Here is a 19,370-nt window from a genome sequence, read left to right as displayed (position 1 = left end):
TAAATGAATGGAATTTAGGGTAAAAAAAGAAAAAAGGGAGGAATAAAAAAAAAAAGAAAGAATTAAATTTGGTTTCCTTCTCTTCTAATACGTTGTTGCATCACTGCAATCGTGTTTCATCAGGCAGTTTGAGTAGAGGGAAGATTAGGAAATCTGGACAACCACACATACACACTCATGCCACGCGCTGATTTGACACACAAACACACAGCTGGCCAGATAAACTCATAAATGTGATCAGCGGGCCAACGGTTGGCGTAACAGGGGTGCGCTTGGGATTATTTAATGTTTTGCAAATGTAATTCAGCAGTTTAAAGAGTTGCTGAGTTGCATAACATCTCGTGTCAAGGGAACTGGGCTACAGTGCTGTGACAGGGCTCATTTTGATTTCATTAAAAAGAGGCTGAAAGTCATTGTGGGGCTACACAGAGTCGTGTTGTCAATTTGTCCCTTTCTTGTATGAAATAGCTTTTGGCAATTTAATTGGAAGAAGCAAACCCCGTTTGTTGCAGAACTATTGCTGAGGAGTCAAATGTCCTTACTCTTGTTAATTTATATTTCCTGATGCTCGGCTCCTGTGACGGGCTGCTGTTTGCTGACCAACCTGTTTTCTGTTCTCATTTGTCACCAGAGTTCATCCTCCTCTCTCCTCAATTTCTGCTGACGTCCTGTTTTCTTTATCTCTGACTGACAGGTGTGAAAGGCGGCCTGGCTGGAGCTACGGTTGCTGCTGTTGTCAAGGAAACTGAGAGCCCTGTCCCGTTACCATGGGGAAACAGAACAGCAAGCTGCGGCCCGAGATGCTGCAGGACCTCCGAGAGAATACCGAATTCTCTGACCATGAGTTGCAGGAGTGGTACAAGGTACAACTCACAAAACCAGCAGTAGAAAAATTATATTTACATTTAATGGTGTCCTGGGCCTGCTTTAGGTTTTGGGTTCTTAAAATGTTCAACTTCTGCAAAAAAAAACAAAACAAAAAAACATCCACGTCCATCAATCAGATCTGTTGGGCTGAAGTTATTGACACTTTCAGTGGGTAACATCAACTGCGTTAAAACCTGCATACTAGCGTTGTCACACATTTACACCTGTCAAGTTTAATTCAGTCAGTCAGGTTGAGCTACAAAAATCTGTCAACACTTGCCAACTTATATCAACACTTAATGACAAATGAAGACTCTGCCGAAACATAAAGAAAGTACAGAACAGTATCCCATGCTGTAATAGAAGAAATTTTTAAGACCAGGGTCGTCTCATAAAAATGGATCTCTCAGAGCCCTCCTCCCTCAGCAAAGTCATGTTTCACCAGTAATTAGTAATACCAACAGCCGCAATGAATGTGATGTTTGTTACTGAGCATAACCCAGTCTGGTAATCCACAAGGAATACTGGATTAGATCTTGGTGTGATGAAGTGCCCCAGTGGACTGACTGCCGGAATTATCTGATCTTGTTTGCTGATGTTTGTGTAATGGCTATATGGCTTTATGCATGGATTAGACCTACTGAACAGCTGTGTGAGCTGTCCTGAATAAGGGCTGTACATGTTAAAACGTCACCCCCCTGGATTGCGACTTAAGCTTCGCTGACCCCAGGTCCCCTCACGCTGACAACGGTCATGATGGTGTTTGCTCTCGGTGGATTAACAGCTCCAGCAAGGTGGAGATGTCAAAAATTGCATAGTATATTCACCAGGATGTCCAGGGGCCCGAGGTCTTCTATAATAAATCCAACTTGTCTTTTTTGCAGGATTTATTGGCACTAAATCTGAGTTTCAAGTCAGAAAGCCAGACTACATTTAGTGAAATGTCAGAAACACAGACCGTACATCTTTTTCTCTGATCAGAGCAAAGTCGCATTGGCCCTCCAACAGCACCTATGTTTATAATGATAAAAATTAATTCAAGGCTTTAAATCAGAACAATGACTTCCCACTAACTCCATCTTAAGTCTTTGTAAAGAATGGCTACATCTCTGCTAAACGCATAGAGAGACTGGCACGACATTTCCCGTTCGCAGTGCTGCTTTGTGAATCAACTGACTGACTGATCGAATGACTGAACTATGACTGAGATGCTTTTGAAGAAGTACTTTGTCACCTTAAAATGGAGTATGACATGAATGAGGCATTTTTGCTGGCCATAGTTTTGTTACAGAAATTTGAAAACTAACTAACTAAAAGGTTTTGTCCCTGTATGGTAAGCGTTTCAGCTAATGTAAAAATTGTATCCGTGATGTGTGTTGTATTGTTCTGGAGACCATTAAATGAACTACTGTCACCCTTGTCTTGTCTCATATTGTCAACCAGGGTTTCTTGAAGGATTGCCCCAGTGGCACCTTGAACGTAGAGGAGTTCAAGAAGATTTATGCCAATTTCTTCCCCTACGGTGACGCCTCCAAGTTTGCTGAACATGTCTTCCGAACCTTTGACACCAATGGAGATGGGACGATAGACTTCCGGGAGTTCATCATTGCCTTGAGCGTGACATCTCGTGGCAAGCTTGAGCAGAAGTTGAAATGGGCCTTCAGCATGTACGACCTGGACGGAAATGGGTACATCAGCCGTGAAGAAATGCTGGAGATCGTTCAGGTGAGCAAGGGCTGAGTTGAGTCATCTGGATTTGGAAAGGATAATGGGCATCTTTAAGGGCCGCTGTTCACCTCAGAGACAATGTGCGAACCAAACACGACAGTATATATCAAAAATATCAATCAAAATTACCAATGCCAAACACCACCGATGAGATATTTCAGCTTGAAGCAAAGAGGTGGACTGACTGACTGACTGACCAAACAGAGGCTGAAATGTCCTGAGGTTTAGTCCCTGGAACACCAAAAGAACACTTCCAATATCCCATAATTGAACCAATTTCATTTTCCCCCAATATTTGGAAAATAGACTGCCATCATTTCTATCTTTAGCTATGATATCCTCAATAACAGTCCTCAAACCAAGCTTTTCAGAAACAGTTAGGGAGCAATTTAAAGTAAAAAGTTGGTCTATATTTATTCCAAGCAGGCACTCACATTCTACATGGACCAAAATAGAGTTCTTAGTAAAACTGTGAAAATTATATATTTGTTTCAGTATGCATAGGGAACTAAAATACAAATAGTTTAATGGTCATATTTAACGTGCTGATTGCAACACTGGACTGTACTTCTACAGTGACTCCTAACATTTGTGCGACGTGTAACCCTTTCACTGTTAAAGAGGAGAAACAGAGAGACTAATACACTGAGATACCAGACTCAGGACCTGACTGTGTGATGTCCCTGGGCTTGTTTCTATATCCTGGTGGAGACTTCAGTCTGAATACACACTAACCCGTAGAGACTTGTGTCACTGTGGGGATGAATGTCGGCGTCCCTATGGGTAGACACTGCTTAAGACTTGGCTGTAGGGTTAGGGTAAGGCATTCAATTGTGATGATTAAGGTTTGGTTAACGGGCCGTAGGATGTATTATGTCAGTGAGTGAACCCCACAGGAATAGTGCAACAAGTGCAAGTGTTTGCGTGCGTGCGTGTGTATGTGTTTCTGAGTTCTCATGGATTAGTGAGTTAAATTTAACTGGAGTTTATCCCTGAGTGTGCAGAATGCTGGGATTATCCACAAGATCATTGAGGTTACGCACCGCTGGATGAGAGAGGAGGGGCCCATTGTGTCACTGTAGACTGAGGGAGACAGAGAAATTGTTTCAGGGTAGTCAAGTTTGTTTCATAGCACATTTTCGGACTTCACCTTACATGCCCAGTTCCGACAAGATTTAAAGGAAAATATTCTTTCCAGCTGTTTCGAGTGATTGAAAAGTGCTTCCCCAGCTACTTACATAGCAATTTGAAAGAATATTTTCGATGATATTTAGACACAGGTGTTTAGACACACCTTCTCATTCAAATGAATCGGAAAGTGTGTTCAAACTTTTGGCCTGTACTGTAGTACACTAAGCCTCGTTGTTATATGGCTCAGTATTTTTCAATACATAACCTGCTAAACATCCTTTCTGAAGGTACACAAGAACTTCCATTTTATAGTCCAGGAGATAAAATCTTAAAGCTGAAAAGCCCAGACGAGCTCAGACAACCTCGCCTCCTGAGGATGCTGCTGTGAAACTGGCCTATAGTTGGTAAGGTGACTGTAGATCTGCCCCTGAGGCCAGTTCCTCCTTCACAGCTCCTCAATGCTCAATTGCGAGGTTAATATATTGCTATCGGGGGACGGAAGGGGATTGTATCAGTCAACAGATAAAGATGTATCAGATCAATACTCTAAGCCTTGCTTGTAAACTCCTCTATGCTGTTGGCATACAATCTCTGTCAGTGTGGTATGATAGTGTGTTTCTACAGGCATATAGACCCTGCGTGGGTATTTGTGGAAAAGCTGCCCAGGTTGCAGCTCGCAGCATAGGGACTAATAAATTTAAGTGAATCATCTGGACTTAAAAAAGTGTGTATATCAGCATCTTGAAAGCTGCAGGGACATTATTTTTTAGTTCATTTTTGTTTTAGTTCTCCCCTGCTGAGACTCCTCAATAGCTCCCAGTTGGCCTGAATACACTTGTCTTTCTTTTCTCTCGCTCCGACCCGACCATCCCTGTTTCTCTTCCTCGCTCTGCTGCTCTGCCTCTCAGGCCATCTACAAGATGGTGTCATCAGTGATGAAGATGCCAGAGGATGAAGCCACGCCGGAGAAGAGGACAGATAAGATCTTCAGACAAATGGACCTCAATAATGATGGTGAGGAAATGGCAACAAGGAGGGATGAATATGCTGAGAGGAAAAGACAGGAGGGAGCAGCAACAGATAAATATGAAACTTCAGATTTTAATGGAAACAGGATATTTGAGAGAGTATAGAACTGCATACTTTATTTTTTTTTTTTTTTTTTATGTGTAACAAGCATTTGGCCATCCATCATAGTCTTTGTACACTGTGTTTATTTACAAAAATGACTAAAACAGATCAACTTTTCATTGCTTGAAACTTACAGGCCTGCTAAATTGCCCGTAAAGTAACTCACAAGAGAACGGCAATACGTTCACAATCACATTGCCGACATGTTAGTAGGTATAACATTAAGTTCTCCACCATCAACTTAGTTTGTCAGTACACCAACATTTCCTAATTAGCAATAACCACTAAGTACACCAGGGGCTGCAGGGAATGTCAGAATTTTTCCATGGAAGGCATTTCATTTTTCCCTGTGTGGAGCATAAGCGTGTGTACTGAAGTTCATGGCTGTTAGATGATGGCATTGCAGGAAAATTCAAAGAGTCTACAAAGCTATCAGTCTGAATATAGTGCTAGTGCCAAATGTCATGGCAATGGACCCAAAAGTTTGACAGATGTTTCTAAAAATCCAAAATAACTAACATTTGACAGTGCTAAATGAGAAGTTGGGCTCTCCAAATTCATTATGGTTCATCCTTGGGAAACAAAACCTTTGGACCAAAAAGTTGGATCAACCAGCCTACAGATCCATCTATACTGTTCATAGAACCGCAATGGTAGCATGGCCAGAATACTGTTAACCAAAATCCAAGACCAAAACCTACAAGATAAAATAAACAATTGTCCAGTCAAACTTTTTTTTCTTTTTTTTTTTTTTTGGTCAAGTAGAATCCTTGACAGCGCATGATAAAAAGCATAAACACTTAGGTTCTTACTGAAGCTGATTAATTGTGCAAGATCCTGAATATATAAAATTAACGTTGGCAGTAACCAATGAAGAGTTCAACATGTATTTAGATAAAAATTCTAATGATGCCTTTTCAAACTTTGACTTATTCAAATAAGTATTTAACAATGGAAAGATGCAGTGCTGCAAAAATGATGTCTGTTTTTCTTATTAGCTCTTTCTGCGTCTGTTCTGCAGGCAAATTGTCCCTGGAAGAGTTTATCAAAGGTGCCAAAAGCGACCCGTCCATCGTCCGGCTACTGCAGTGCGACCCCAGCTCGGCCTCCCAGTTCTGAACTACTGACCCACTACGACTGCTCCTTCCTCACCCTCTCTGTTGCTTTTGAACCAGTCACTCTAATCATTGCATGATGGTTCTCATCTCTCATCTCATCTTAATTTTTATGTTGTGTGTAAGGATGGAAGAATTTTAAAGAGGATAAGTCATCACTATCATTTTGCTTCATTTTTATATTTGGGAAAAATGATGATGGGACACGCATATATTTAAAGGTCAATCATCAGAGGTGTCTGCTTGGGTTCCTGAATATCTCTCTCTTTCTCTGTAAGGTCTGATTCCAGGGAGTTTGTGACAAAGGGTTTTTGTTTCCTCTTCTTATTTTTGCAGGGTTGGGATTGCTGAATTTCTCCCCCAGAAACACATGTACTTCATGTATATAGTGTATGTCGATGTATATCATAGGATGAAGTCCATTTGTCTTCATGTATGGTGCACACTTTCTGGCACTGAAAGGCAGTATTATGTAGCGTAGCTTCCTGGTCTGATCTGAATGGGGTGTTGGTTGGGGACGGTGTCATTGAGATGTTTTACTGAGAAACCGAAGCCCTGAGATCCCATTTGGCTTTTATCAACATCTACTCGCATTCTTTTTTTAAGTGTTTTTTTTTTTCTTTTATTTCTATTTGTAAATTTATATTGTTTTCCTCCTTCATGTTTTATTTATTTATTTCTAATCTTATTGTGCTTTTATTTTGATATGTTGTTTAGGATTATCGTGTTCTCATGTTCTAGTTTACAATGACAGAGAGAGAGAGAGAGAAAGAAAATGTGAGTCAAGACTAAACATTCTGGGATATGTGGTTTTTGTAAAAGTTGGAGAATATGAAAACCTAGTGAAATAAGGAATTCCCATAATGCGTCTGATCAACGACACCAGTAGCACATATCCTTTGAGCCGCCATGTGTTTATAAAGTATGGCTGTGCATTTGGTCTGAATGTGTGTGCGTGCATGTGCATATGCACTGTGTGCTTGAGGCTAACTTTTACAGTATTACTATGTTGTGTTGTTCCTTAATTTGTAAGTATTTTAAAGTTCTTTACCAACGAGCAGTAAACTTAAGATAGTTGTGACTTGTGACTATACTGCATGATCCTATGAACCTGATGATGACAACACAGATACAGTTGATGCACAGCGGTATCTTTTTGTAGCTCTGCAACCTCCTACACACCGTACCAGGCAGAAATGACTTAATATTTGTCCTGCTTTGGGATCAACCCTGATCCCACTCTCTTTTCCTCACGACAGACAGGAACTCTCACTAAGGGCTTGCTCGTCACTCTCTATCTGAATGCTTTTATAACCTCCTGGATTAGTCTGCCTACAGAGCAGTAAGATGAAGGGACATGTGTCATGAGACAGGAGCAAGTTCACATACTTGTCCTGATTGAGATGTTTAGGCTTTTTCCAGACAGAAACCAGTGGCAGCGTTTATACGAGCACTTCTGGCAATCCTTGACATACTGTCAATGGATGGCTGTTCCAGCAAATAAGATTAATATGTGGAGGACAGAGGAAGTGAATCAGTCTCAACTTTAAACCACTTCACTCTCATAAAAAAAAACAAGATTCAATAATACAATTATGCGCAGATTATAAACAGAGCCACTAGTTGCAACAGTGCCAGCATCGCCTTTACATATTACGTATCTTTTGATGGGCCCCCATTGTCAGATCACTATTGCCATCCTCTGTTTTGACGATTTAAAAAAAACAAAAAAAAAAAAACAAACACACACACACACACACACACACACACACACTTCAAAGTCTGTGACGTAGCTAAACACTTGTCAGGCTAAAATAAAATTAGAAGTTGACGTTTGTGGTGATACATTCACACCAAAATAAAAATGTTTAAGAGAGGAACTATTGTCTTGATGTTATAACTGATGACGTATTTTCAGGCATAATTATTCTTGGTTTAATGGACAAGAATCTTAAGGCTGTAAGTTCACGACCACTTGAAAAGCAGTAGTGGATATGTTAAAAAAGAAAACCAAAACAATCAGTTTACTGGTATTTCTTTCTTGTTATAGGCTGATACTAAAAATACGTGTGTATTTAGCAAGCACTGGACTTGTATCAGTGCAGCACTTAAGTACAGGAATTACGCATTTAGATTTTTTTTTTTTTTTAACTTGACTAAATTTACCATTATTTCCTTTTTTAGAATAAGATGCAATGTTTAAAAAAAATAAATAAAAAAATCTATGTCTATAAGTTATGTTTTAGTTTAACACTGAGATGTAGCAGGTAAAATAAGCTCCACCTTAATTAACTATTACTTAAAGTTACTGCATATGTTGATGCATCAATAATGATCCAATATTGGAGTATAACATTGACAAAGGCGATTCTCTGTAGAAATTATGTTTCCTTATGATATTTTAAGTAGACTTTATTGCCGATATTGCTGTACATTTAACTTAAGGAAAGAGTTTGAATTCAGTTTTTTTCCAATGTTTAGTGTTATTGTGTCTTTAACCTAATGGTCTGAGTACTTATTCCATCACTGGCATTTAGCAAAGCTGAAATGTTGAATCTTTAAATTTCACCATGGCCTTTAACGGTCAAGGACGTCGTTTCTATTCTACAATTTTTTTTTTTTTCCTTAAGGTGTGAGGATATTCCTTTTAAATGGGATACTGACGCCTGCCTGTTAAAATTCAGACTAATTCCTTTATTTCAGGTGGGTTCGCAGCTCCACAAAGCAGGGTATACATAGGCTTCAGTTTACAGTGTGGGAGAGAGTGTCTGCCTGCTGTGAGAGATTAAAACGAGTAAAAATACTACCTCACAGACTGAAACTGTGTGCAATGGTGGCAAAATGAACTGGCAATCTGAGCCTTGGAGCTGTGTTGGTTTGGCTGCATCCACACGGCATTAAAACTCGATTTAAGGTGAACCTGTACCAAACATTTGCACAGGAGCTTCAAAACCAGCCACACCTCTGCTTTGGAAATCCTACGGTGCCACTGCCCTCTGCTGATAGGATGAGGAACAACAGTTTCTACCCCTTGGCCGATTACAGTTTAACCCTTTTCTATTGTCACTGCCTCTGGTAAACTGGTACCTTGTGTTGGATAAATACTCCTCACACACACACACACGCACACACACACACTAACCTTCTTTCTGCCCTCCTAGCTTCTCCTTCCTTCCTTCCTATTTTTCTGTTGCATGAAAACCTCACACGAGGATGTCATGTTTGATCCGTTGGACCTGAAATAGAAATATACCTAAATGTTTCAAAGCTGCATGTGTGGTCTTTTTTCCTCATTTCCGGTTCATGTATGCAGTGCATTCATTTAATTATGGTCAAGGCTAATGTCTTGTCTGACAGCTCAGCATTACTGTCATGGATCTGCAGCCTGTCAAGGCACAATGCTGGCTTTTATAAACACACACCTGACAGGAAGTAAGTGTCATTACATGTCTACATGTGAGTGTAACTTGTCGTACCTGTCAGGTGACTATAGCCGCTGCTATTAGCAAATATTTAAATAAAATGTTCTCAGTCGCAGTTCTGATAGCATCTGAGTCTGAATAAAAACTTCATTTATTTAATAAATACAAAACTTTACAGCAATCGTTTTTCATGAAGTTCGATTTTCTTGACCTGACTTTTTTTCTACTAAATTCAACATACATGCAAATCTGTTTCATTCTCTCTTTTAAAAAAAAAAAAAAGGGTTAAAGGTTAATGGTACATTCACTCACTGCGGTGCTTCATTTCTGGGGACAACTCCTGGATTATATGCATAAAACCAAAACATAGTAGTACAAGTCCTGCTAAGTCAAACTCCAGACAGGCATATTTCCCAATGTCAGGTTTAAACTCTAAATGAAATAACTCACTGGAAAGTGACAATTGGGACTGTGTCCACACTGGCGAAGATTTGTCATATCTTTCTATCCTGATATGAATAATTTCGCTTGCGGGAAAAAGCAACACACACACACACACACACACACCCTGCAGGAATGTCATGCATTAAGTTTGGTCTCAAATAAACTGCACTGGTAAATTAAATAGTCCTTAGCTTTGACAAACTGACAGGAAGCAGGATAGTGAATATGATGTTTGGAGCTGCATGTACAGTTCGTGGCCTCAGTTCTGACCTGTCAAATTTGGCTAAATCCAGAGGCTGGACCTTTCCAGCGTACCCCTCTTCAGCAGTTGGTGTTGCTCTGGTGCCCTTTGGTGGCTGCCAGCCATCGTCTCTGGCCTTTGTCTGCCTGACCTTTCTCCATACGGTGGATGAAGAGGCTGCCTTTCTGAAGGAGGAAGACTGCGGTGCTGACGGGGAGGAGGTCGCTGCTGCCGTCTTGGGGGTGCAGTGGTCCGTCTCGGAGATTCGTGATAGCTTCTTGGTGGTTGAGTATGTCGAGCTGGAAAATCATCCGAAGATCTTGGAGGTTCAGTATAGCGACAGGATGCAGCTGTTTCTATTGGCCTAACCACATTGATCTAAACAAAACACACAGGAATTATTTTGGGGCAGTTTTAAGATGCTGTCCTAGCTAACAGGACAGCAAGTGTGACATCTGTAAGCGTACGTGACTAACTATCTCACCGCTCTGCCATAGTCTCTGTGTATCTTTCTGTTGGGGCAGCACTGCAAACCCAGGAATGAAATGCAGACAGCAAAGCACCGGGCACAAAACACCACTTGGGTGACACAGGTCACAATCAGAGGCAACCAGAGGATCAGAGTGGTACTCTGTGGGGTGGGATAAAAAAATTGAGTCAGTTCCAAAGCCCAGCTGGACCATATAGAGCACAAACGGCAGCAAGGGTGCTTGAGAGATGCACATAAATCGGGTAATGATGTAGTACTGTTTTGTTTTTGTTTTGTTTTTGTTTTTTTTTAACACAGCTGTGGAGCACAGGGGAGCTGGCACTCTGAATAAAATATGCAGAGGGGACTGTATAAAAGTAAAAAAAGCATAGAAATGGAATTCATGGGAAAAAAAAAAAAAAAGCTACCTTTCGCTCAGTATGCTAACTACAAAGACAGGGAAAGCTTTAGTTCAAAGATTGGAGCTTTCTTTGGGGATATATGCCGAATGCAGGAAAAAAAGAACAAACAAGGATAAATAAACGCTGCATAGCTGTCATTACTGCCCGTAAGTATCTCTCAAACCAGAAGCCTGAAACATTTTGCAGGTAAGGTAATACATTTCCCTGGCTGCCATATCTGAGATCCCCAGCTAATATGCAGCTCTGATTGAACAACATGGTTTTATTATTGGTATTATTATTATTATTATTATTATTAATTCAATAAATCCAAAGTAGAGCACATCTTAAATAACACTAATCATAACAAAACTAACTGAGCAGTTTGAGTGTAAATTTCACTGTTAGGGGTGGGTCAACCTTTATTATTTCATTCAAATAAGTCTGGCTAACCTGAGGGGTTTGTTTAAAACAGGATAGCTTAACTACTTTGTCTTGCTGATTTTTACTCATTATTGTGTAATGTTAAAGTCTACAGACCTCATCAGTAACCCAGACTTCAACGCTGGTGACAGGAATGTATGCAAAAACTTTAAGTCCAAAATCAAATATAATAATTCAATATGGAATCATTTAATGTTAGCTCGTGAATCGGTGTTACCTGTGTGTGAGTGTGTTTGACTGTCTGGCTACAAGAGCTTCAGCTTAACCTCGTGATCACTGCCAGGACAGTGAATAACACCATGCACTGTAAGCAAACAGCATGACAGCAGTCTCCTGTTTAATAATGTAACGGGTCACGTGTCTGCTCTGGGTGAGCGAATATAAACAAAATAGCTGTTGGCATTGTATGACCATTTAGTGCTGTTTGTGCTATTGATGGGTAAAATCTGACACCTACGCAACTTCACCACCATTAACCTCTTGTGTCAAGTTTTAATCCATCTTGAGACAAAGGTCACTTAACTGACAAATTGTAGACTACAAGATAAAAAGCCAAAGAAGAGCTGATGAAGCTCTGAGGCTGAGCTCGCCTGACAGTCCATCTGCAGCACACTGGAACAGGAAAGAGCCTAAAGTGGGCTGACAGGGTCAGGTCAGTATTTCTGCCCCCAGCCCATGGGCTGCAGAGTGTGACTGACTGAGTGACACAAAGGACAGAACTACGCACACCAGGGAGTCATGCCATCACGCACAGCCACACGGCTCCGCTGTGATTATGCTGCAGTGACAACAGTCAGCTATTCAAAGAGCCAGCAGCTGCAGAAAAACTAACAGTTTGCACTTTGATCTCAGCATCTGAAGCACACACTCTGAAGCACTCACATAGATGCGTGTGGGGTCAAAAGGACACTCATTGGTGATGCTGGAGTAGCCAATGGCGTCAGGGAAGCGGCAGTGAGTCAAGAGGCTTCGCCCACCGTGAACGATGGCCGCCACCATAGACACAGTGAGTCCGATGGCTGAAGCTCCCGCCATCATTGATGCCGCAAGACTGACAGAGAAAAGGGACCATGTCTGTCAGAGACACAAATAAAAAAATTCAAACAACACAAAAAAAAAAAAACATTAATAAGGAAAGAAAAACACAGGTGAGATGCAGCTTCAAAGCTCCCAAACCTGGGTATCAGCAACAGGAAATAGCAAGGGACAAAAATAATAAAAACAATAGCAAAAAACAAACAACAGTCTGATAGAGAAATTATAGGAGATTTGCCAAATAAGAAAATGCAATAATATACCAAAAGTAACGTTTAAAAAACTAACAGGATTACCTCAGTGATGAAAATGCAGTCCGTACAGTGGAACCACATTCTCCAGAAATAAAACTGCTCTGCAAGTTGAAAGGGCGTGTGACATAGACCTGTGAACCAGGTCTTTGTCTTTGTCCAAATTGGCCCACCTTGTTATACGTTGTACATCCAGATACAAGCAGCAGCAATGTTGTGTTAATGTCCAGGCCAAAATGTTTTACTTATCTCCTGTGAGTCTCCAAACTTAATGGAAGTGCAGAACTAAATCACAAAGATAAACATCTTTGAAAACATCACACAGACTGAGGATTCATAAGTTTATGCGTGGTTTCTCGTGGTAGTTCATGTCCAGGCAGGAATAATCTGATATTGGCATTCAACAAATCCAATGAGAAGACGTGATTGGTCAATTAATCAATTAGTTGACATTCATCAAATGAATGAACCATTATATTAACTAATCCAATTTAAGTCAAGCATTAAATATTCTCAGGCTCCAGCTCATATATAACTTAGGTTTTAGACTTTTGATCAGGCAAAAAAAAAAAAAAAAGACATTTATTGTCAGCAACCTCAGCTCATTTCATCTGAAAAATACAATTTACTTAAATTAATAATAAAAAAAGATTAGGTGCAGTGCTACTGATCCTCCTTCAAGCATTAACTGTGTATCCAACCATTTGTATCACAGAGCTCCATTATCCCTCACCTACTATTAAAACCACATCAGTAAATTAAACCACCGCACTGGGTGATTTTTATTAACATGAATACATTTACGGTCATTATTTTTTTTTTTTAGTAAATCCTATACATACAACCTACTGCTGTAACTATACTGTAAGTATAGCATAAGCTTTAGTCAAATTACCCACCAAAGTTATCATCTCTGAATGATAACAAATGATTACATTTTCAGGATGCAGCAGCCCAACCTTTAAGTAGTTTACAGAAGGTGAGATGCAAATTTGTACGCTTTTAAAACTGCTTTGTGAAGATGAGTGAGTAATTAAACTAAAAGATGATAAGAACAATGAGAAATACTGTAATCTGCCTGAGAGATTAGGAACTGTAGTAGCCAGCAGATGTGACAAAGAACTAGATTAACCCGAATAAGGGAGTGGTGAGATGACATGTACAAGGAGGTAAGCTGGTGCTTGATAGCTCTGCGCCAGTCCAGGTCACAGCTTCTCTCACTAACAAAGGAAACCAGGAGTGGTTTATCATGGTGGTTTGGCCCAGCTTACTCACTCTCAGATCACTCCCTGGTCAGTCCTGTCTGGGCAGCTTGACAGCTGACTGAATAAACAGAACTGCTCAACTGAAGTAAGATGATAAAAACAGGGTATTGCAGCTCTGTGGCGCTGGACCAAGACACCTGATCAGCATGTAGGAGCTCAAACTGATTTTTTTATGTCCTCTGGACTATACACACAGAAAGAAAAGTGAAGAATCAAGAGTGGAAAAAAAAAAAAGATAAAATATCAAAGAGAATGCAGACATATGTGGTGCAAGTAGATAGAGTCATGAGAAATCTGCCAAAGGAGAGATAAACAAGAGAGGAGACTAGAGAAAGCAGAATGTACTGTACATACCTATGTTTATTACTATTGCAATTAAAAATGTTGATCTCTTAATAACTTATGGAGAAATGTAAAAAAAATAAATAAATCTATTTAATAAGATAATTGTAAGTGATACTAACCAGGCCCCGGCTCTTCTTGTTTTTGGAACAGACAATAGCCAGGATGCCAACAACAATTCCCTGGAGACAGAAGACAGATATTGTCTGTGACTATATGGGGACAAACAACATTATTTCCTCCTCCATGACCAGCAAATTAAAAATTACCCAAAAGGATTTCACATTATGTATTTCTCATTCAGTCTCAAGACAGTAAAACAACGCAGTCAAAACCTAATTCCTGCCAACAGTTCGGCTGTGCTATTTTTACAGGCATTTCAAATAAGCGTTTAAGTGACTGTGTGTCAGACCTAACAAAATATCATCATGAAACCGCCCCACTTTATGTGCAAATCAGCTTGAAATTGTCACCTGAATCACCCACTGATTCAGGCAACCATATCCTCAATCTTGGTTTCATCACATTATAGAATCTTGTTTCAACCTTTAGGTGCTTTTTATGTCTCTCATAGAGGAGGCTCCTATACTTCCACACAGGCTGTCAGAAGCTCAGTCACAGTGAACATCAGGGTTGCTCTCACTGAGGCTCTTTTTCCCCCCATTACTCAGTTTGACTTGGGAGCAAGTGAGAGGCTGACTCATGCTTACTCCAGGGAAAACCTGGAGGTAACGGAGCTAAATTGCACGTGTCTGAAAACTTACGTCAGTGTGATCTTTCTGTTTTTTTTGTTGTTTGTTTTTTAATCATCATCATCATCATGTGAATGAGCATGTTGATTGAGCAGAGACAAAATTGACTTTAATGATTTTATGTTAAAGCTGCAACAGGAGAAGAAGAATGTGAACAAGAGTACTTTCTAAATGTACTGCATATCTGAACACACTCACCACCAGGCCGGAGGTGAGCGCCACCACGTTGGAGATGGCATACTCCATGGCCCGGGCCTGCTTCTGAAGGTTGATGTGCCTGAGCACCACACCGTGCACCAGAGCTCCTAACAGGAAGTTAACATGACCAATCAGGATCATGCCCAGTCCCATCTTCATCAGGGCCTTTGGTTCTTCCAGGGTGGAACAACACACTCCTGGGGTAGGAGGGTGACAAATTAGTTGGTGCTCTAGGATGTGAAATATTCCCTTAAAAAGTCAGAATAAAGCAAAGGGAGTTGAAATGATTTCCGATAATGATGCATCATCCATGCTGGCCATGTGGTATCGATCAGAGACAGCGGAGCCTGGCCAAAAGGACCACAAAGTTGTCGCTGGCATTAATGATTAGCTACTTGTACTGTCCTCAATGCACGTATAGAGCTGACTGGACAATATACAGAACAGAAATCCATTTTAAGTTGAATTAAAGTAGAGGACACATGAGCTAAATCAATCATCACTTCTTCTAGATTTATTGGATTCCAAAAATTAATAAGCATAGGCAACTTTTTCAGTTTGTCAGTTAATGTCTAAAAAAAAATTACAATTGATTAACTATGTAGTCACTGTTTTTCCCCTTCTATTGACCATATGAAGAGTATCAAACTTAAAAAAAAAAAAAAAAGCTGGAGGGGAAAACTTGTATCTAAGACTTGCATTCTAATTGTAATCAACCCAAGTGACAACCAAATCTGTTGAATATGGCCATTTCCCCGAATCTGGTCAATTCACCTTAGTCACACTCCGGTATTATTCACACGGAGCCACGGACGTGAAATAAAGTTTTGTAATGTGGTTGTACAATGCAGGGCACATCCCCGCGTGTGTTGTGACAAGTACACGTGCAAGTGACAACTTTATAGGCGACAACTGGCATTGACGGCGTTCAGCCTGTAGGCCGAAGCGGCTCGGTCTGCTCGCTGTTCCCACCGCCGGCAGAGAGTTCACCCTCTCCTGACTGACTGCCACAAGTTAACACAACACAACACAACACACACGTAGACACAAACAAACGTTTGCTACCTGCTTCGGCCATCTCCGTCAGGTCGCCATTCGTTTACACAGAGAGGAAGTATTGTTGTGTTGATGGTGGAGTCTTCTTCACCGCCATCCCTTCTTGTCCTGCTCCACGCCTTCAAAATAAAGCCTCACCCCGTCTCTGGATACGATAACAACTTCATCAGAAAGGATGTCATAGAATGTAATACGCTCACTATCTTTCCATTGTGTATTTTTTTTTAATTTAAGTTAGATGAATTGCACATCTTGAGAAAAAGCTTACTAGTACAATACTTGAACCAAAAGAACAAAAAGGTTTGTAAGATGTAGTAAATCAGTTACATTTAAAGGTTTTTGTCCAAAGTTTTCGTCATTCGCTCCTGCAGGCTGTTACACTTTATCAGGTGAGGCGTGCCATGCTTTTATTCTGAAACCATAACAAAGCATTGTCCATGACAGGTAATCTTTATACAAATGAGCGCACCTGCACCCAATAATGTCCCCGTTTTCTGTTGTTTTTGGTGAGTCCTTTTTAGTTTTTGGGGTTTGAAAAAAAATAATAATAAATGCCTTATTGTTAGTTAACCTTTATTCAGAGATTTGCTTTTTGTTTGAATACATATAATGTTCTATTATTAAAATATGAAGACATTGTTGAGATCATTTCAGAAACAAGATTTAAATATTCATGTCACCAACTTTAACTTAAGGTTTTAATATCACATAGGCCATTTTTTTTTTTCATAAATTGTACTTTTTAAGTATAAAATTAGATTTTGGAGTTACGTCATGAGGAATCATCCCTGTCATGTTTTCTACAGGCTTCATACCTTTCCGTGGCGGTGTACAATAGGCATTTAGTGCCACCAAGTGGACAACTGGAGATTCCTGTGTTTTACTCCAAATAGAAAAGAAAAGTTTCTTCTCCGTGCGTTGACAGTCTCAGAATACATAAAAGAAATATGTCAGTTTTGCTCACAATGGTCACAAATCCCATCACCCTTTGATTTAATGATACATTTGCTCACTTGGTATCTTTGAGTTCTCTTCTGGTACAGTATTATATTTTATGCATATGGGAAATAATTCCAACAGAAGAAGGGAGAGAGTGTTTGTATCAAGTGTACAATAGCTATTAGAAAACTCTTAAGGGACAGGGATAGATAAATCTTTCCATACCTGTCTTCAAACAACAGCCACATGCCATAAAAAGTTACTGGTTGCTCTAGTCTTTGCTCCTGCCTTGTAGCGAGCACGTCATAAAAACTTGAGACAAATCCCCAGTGCCTCTTCTGTGCATCCTGGAGTTCAGTAGTTAAGTAAATATGACCGATCACAGTGTACATTAGGATGCAAGAGAGGAATTGAAGGCGTCACACTCCACGCCAGGGTGGCTCTTTCTTGTCAAAGTGTGGATGGTTCCCCGGTGTTTGAGATTGACCACCCTGGCTGCGATCAGATAAAAAACCTCACAGATGTTGAGCAACACACACAGGACGGACGCCCCCACCATGAAGTAGGTGAAAATGGTCTTCTCAGTGGGCCGTGAAATGTAGCAGTCCACCAAATTGGGACAGGGGCTGATGTCACACTGGACCTTCCTGGGCAGCTTGAAGCTGTCGTAGATATAGTGGAGCAAGTAGAGGAATGTGATTTCGAAGGTGGTTTTGACAAAAAGGCTCATTAGATACGTCCACCAGAGACCACCGTGCTTTTGGCCTGGGTTGTCATACAGGTGAGCACTCTCGCCGTGCTTGGCCTGATACTTGCGTTCCCGCTCTTGTCGGTAGGCCACGTGTAAAACCACCATGAATGATGGGCAGGTGACAAATATGAGCTGGAGAGCCCACAGGCGAATGTGAGAGACGGGGAAGAAGTAGTCATAGCAGATGTTGGTGCAACCTGGTTGGCGGGTGTTGCAATCAAAGTGTCCCTGGTCATCAATCCAGACACGCTCTGCAGCCACCACAAAGACCAACACCCGAAAGACAAAGACCACCGACAGCCAGATGCGACCAAAGGCAGTGGAGTACTTGTTGACTCCACTGAGAAGACCCTGGAGAAACTTCCAATCCATGAGTTCAGCTTTGAGTCAGCCTGTAGCTCTTTGGCGACTGTCTTTAAATGTGGTGGGAGGGAATCTAACCTGCAACCTTAGAGCACAGTTAAGATACGTAAGATACAAAACCCCACAAAAATTAGCAAAGTATTCTGTAATGTGTAAACATTTCAATGTACAGGGCTTTCCTCTGTGATCAAACATTTCACTGAAATTCCAAAACTTCAAAGATCTTGACCACTTCTCATGATTTATAAATCTGCTCACATTTGCTCTTCGAAGAGAGATGCCTTCAGTAATTGATAAAACTGATTTCTTAAACGTACAACGTACTCAGTGCCAGTCACTTGAGATCCACACCGAATTCTTCCCGCAGTTTTAGCTTTGAAAAAGTTGGAACTGAATACAACAGCCTTAAAATATTCACTCACTAAACATTACATATTTACGTCAAAGCTTACCTTAGGCACACCTTGTTCTGGTTTTCTGCTCGGGCAGTTGTGTCCGGTCTTGGAAAAAGATTCAGAATAAGAGTGAGTTCCAGTGCTCACTTGAGTAATCTCTCTCCTACAGTGGGCGTCCAATATTGACTGAGTACAAGAATCAACTCTTGGCCATAATCTGGAGGTGTGGTCACTTTTGGCATCCAACCTGAGTTCCCTTTAAAACTTCAGCTTCCCACTTAATTATATAATTTTCATCTGCATCATTTTATCTTCGAGCTGACACACAGCAAAGAGCTCCAGGAATAATGGATCTATAATGGCACTTGTTGAGCAGTAAAAACATGTTTCATCTAAAATACAGATATCAGTGGTTTGAACAAATACGGAATTCTCTGAGTGTGATGAAGATAAAGCTGATACGGTGTAATTACAACTTTAGCAGGCCAGCAGTAGGTATGTTTGTCTACTCTAATCAGCACGTTTCCTTTACAGGTGACTTTGTATCAGTTCCATTAAGTGGCTGCAATTTGCAGATATGCTCCATTGCAGCTTTTGATGAATCACGGTTAAACAGAACCACCACCTAAC

At 40.5% G+C, this 19,370-nt stretch overlaps 3 protein-coding genes across 4 annotated transcripts in view; 1 reads left to right on the top strand and 2 right to left on the bottom strand.

Annotated features, from left to right (window-relative positions):
* Positions 1-7,745, top strand: part of LOC115051523 (hippocalcin-like protein 1) — a 31,938-nt gene extending 24,193 nt beyond the window's left edge. Inside the window, exons 2-5 of the mRNA XM_029514959.1 lie at positions 695-863; positions 2,311-2,592; positions 4,635-4,740; positions 5,879-7,745. Of these exons, the coding sequence (XP_029370819.1) occupies positions 768-863; positions 2,311-2,592; positions 4,635-4,740; positions 5,879-5,976 (582 nt within the window). The 5' untranslated portion in view covers positions 695-767 and the 3' untranslated portion in view covers positions 5,977-7,745. The remainder of the gene's footprint in view (positions 1-694; positions 864-2,310; positions 2,593-4,634; positions 4,741-5,878) is intronic.
* Positions 7,746-16,431, bottom strand: tmem54b (transmembrane protein 54b). 2 transcript variants are annotated; one of them, XM_029514958.1, is made up of 7 exons: positions 16,302-16,431; positions 15,237-15,433; positions 14,409-14,468; positions 12,276-12,467; positions 10,564-10,710; positions 10,109-10,457; positions 7,746-9,208 (listed from the first exon to the last, which is right to left on the bottom strand). In XM_029514958.1, exons 1-6 carry the CDS (start codon positions 16,312-16,314, stop codon positions 10,122-10,124), a joined length of 945 nt encoding a protein of 314 aa, XP_029370818.1. In that variant the 5' UTR covers positions 16,315-16,431; the 3' UTR covers positions 7,746-9,208; positions 10,109-10,121. The 2 variants fall into 2 exon arrangements, with proteins under 2 accessions (XP_029370818.1, XP_029370817.1); XM_029514957.1 differs by lacking the exon at positions 7,746-9,208 and having other exon boundaries at positions 9,657-10,457.
* Positions 16,432-17,622: 1,191 nt separating this feature from the next.
* LOC115051460 (gap junction beta-3 protein-like) lies at positions 17,623-18,354 on the bottom strand. The gene has a single exon (XM_029514857.1). The coding sequence runs from the start codon at positions 18,352-18,354 to the stop codon at positions 17,623-17,625; it is 732 nt and encodes a 243-aa protein (XP_029370717.1).
* Between the last annotated feature and the right edge of the window lie 1,016 nt (positions 18,355-19,370).

This window comes from Echeneis naucrates, chromosome 11 (genome assembly GCF_900963305.1).
Source record: "Echeneis naucrates chromosome 11, fEcheNa1.1, whole genome shotgun sequence".
NCBI classification, from domain to species: domain Eukaryota; kingdom Metazoa; phylum Chordata; class Actinopteri; order Carangiformes; family Echeneidae; genus Echeneis; species Echeneis naucrates.
The sequence above is the reverse complement of the archived record's forward strand: the minus strand, read 5'-3'. Positions and strand labels throughout refer to the sequence as shown.

Excerpts from the sequence above, each read along its gene's own strand:
- tmem54b (XM_029514958.1), bottom strand. Across the intron at positions 14,469-15,236 it reads CGCTCACCTCCGGCCTGGTG|GGAATTGTTGTTGGCATCCT; the intron begins GTGAGTGTGTTC and ends TTCTGTCTCCAG. Across the intron at positions 10,458-10,563 it reads ACAGAGACTATGGCAGAGCG|ATCAATGTGGTTAGGCCAAT; the intron begins GTGAGATAGTTA and ends TGTTTTGTTTAG.
- LOC115051460 (XM_029514857.1), bottom strand. The coding sequence starts at position 18,354 with ATGGATTGGAAGTTTCTCCAGGGTCTTCTCAGTGGAGTCAACAAGTAC.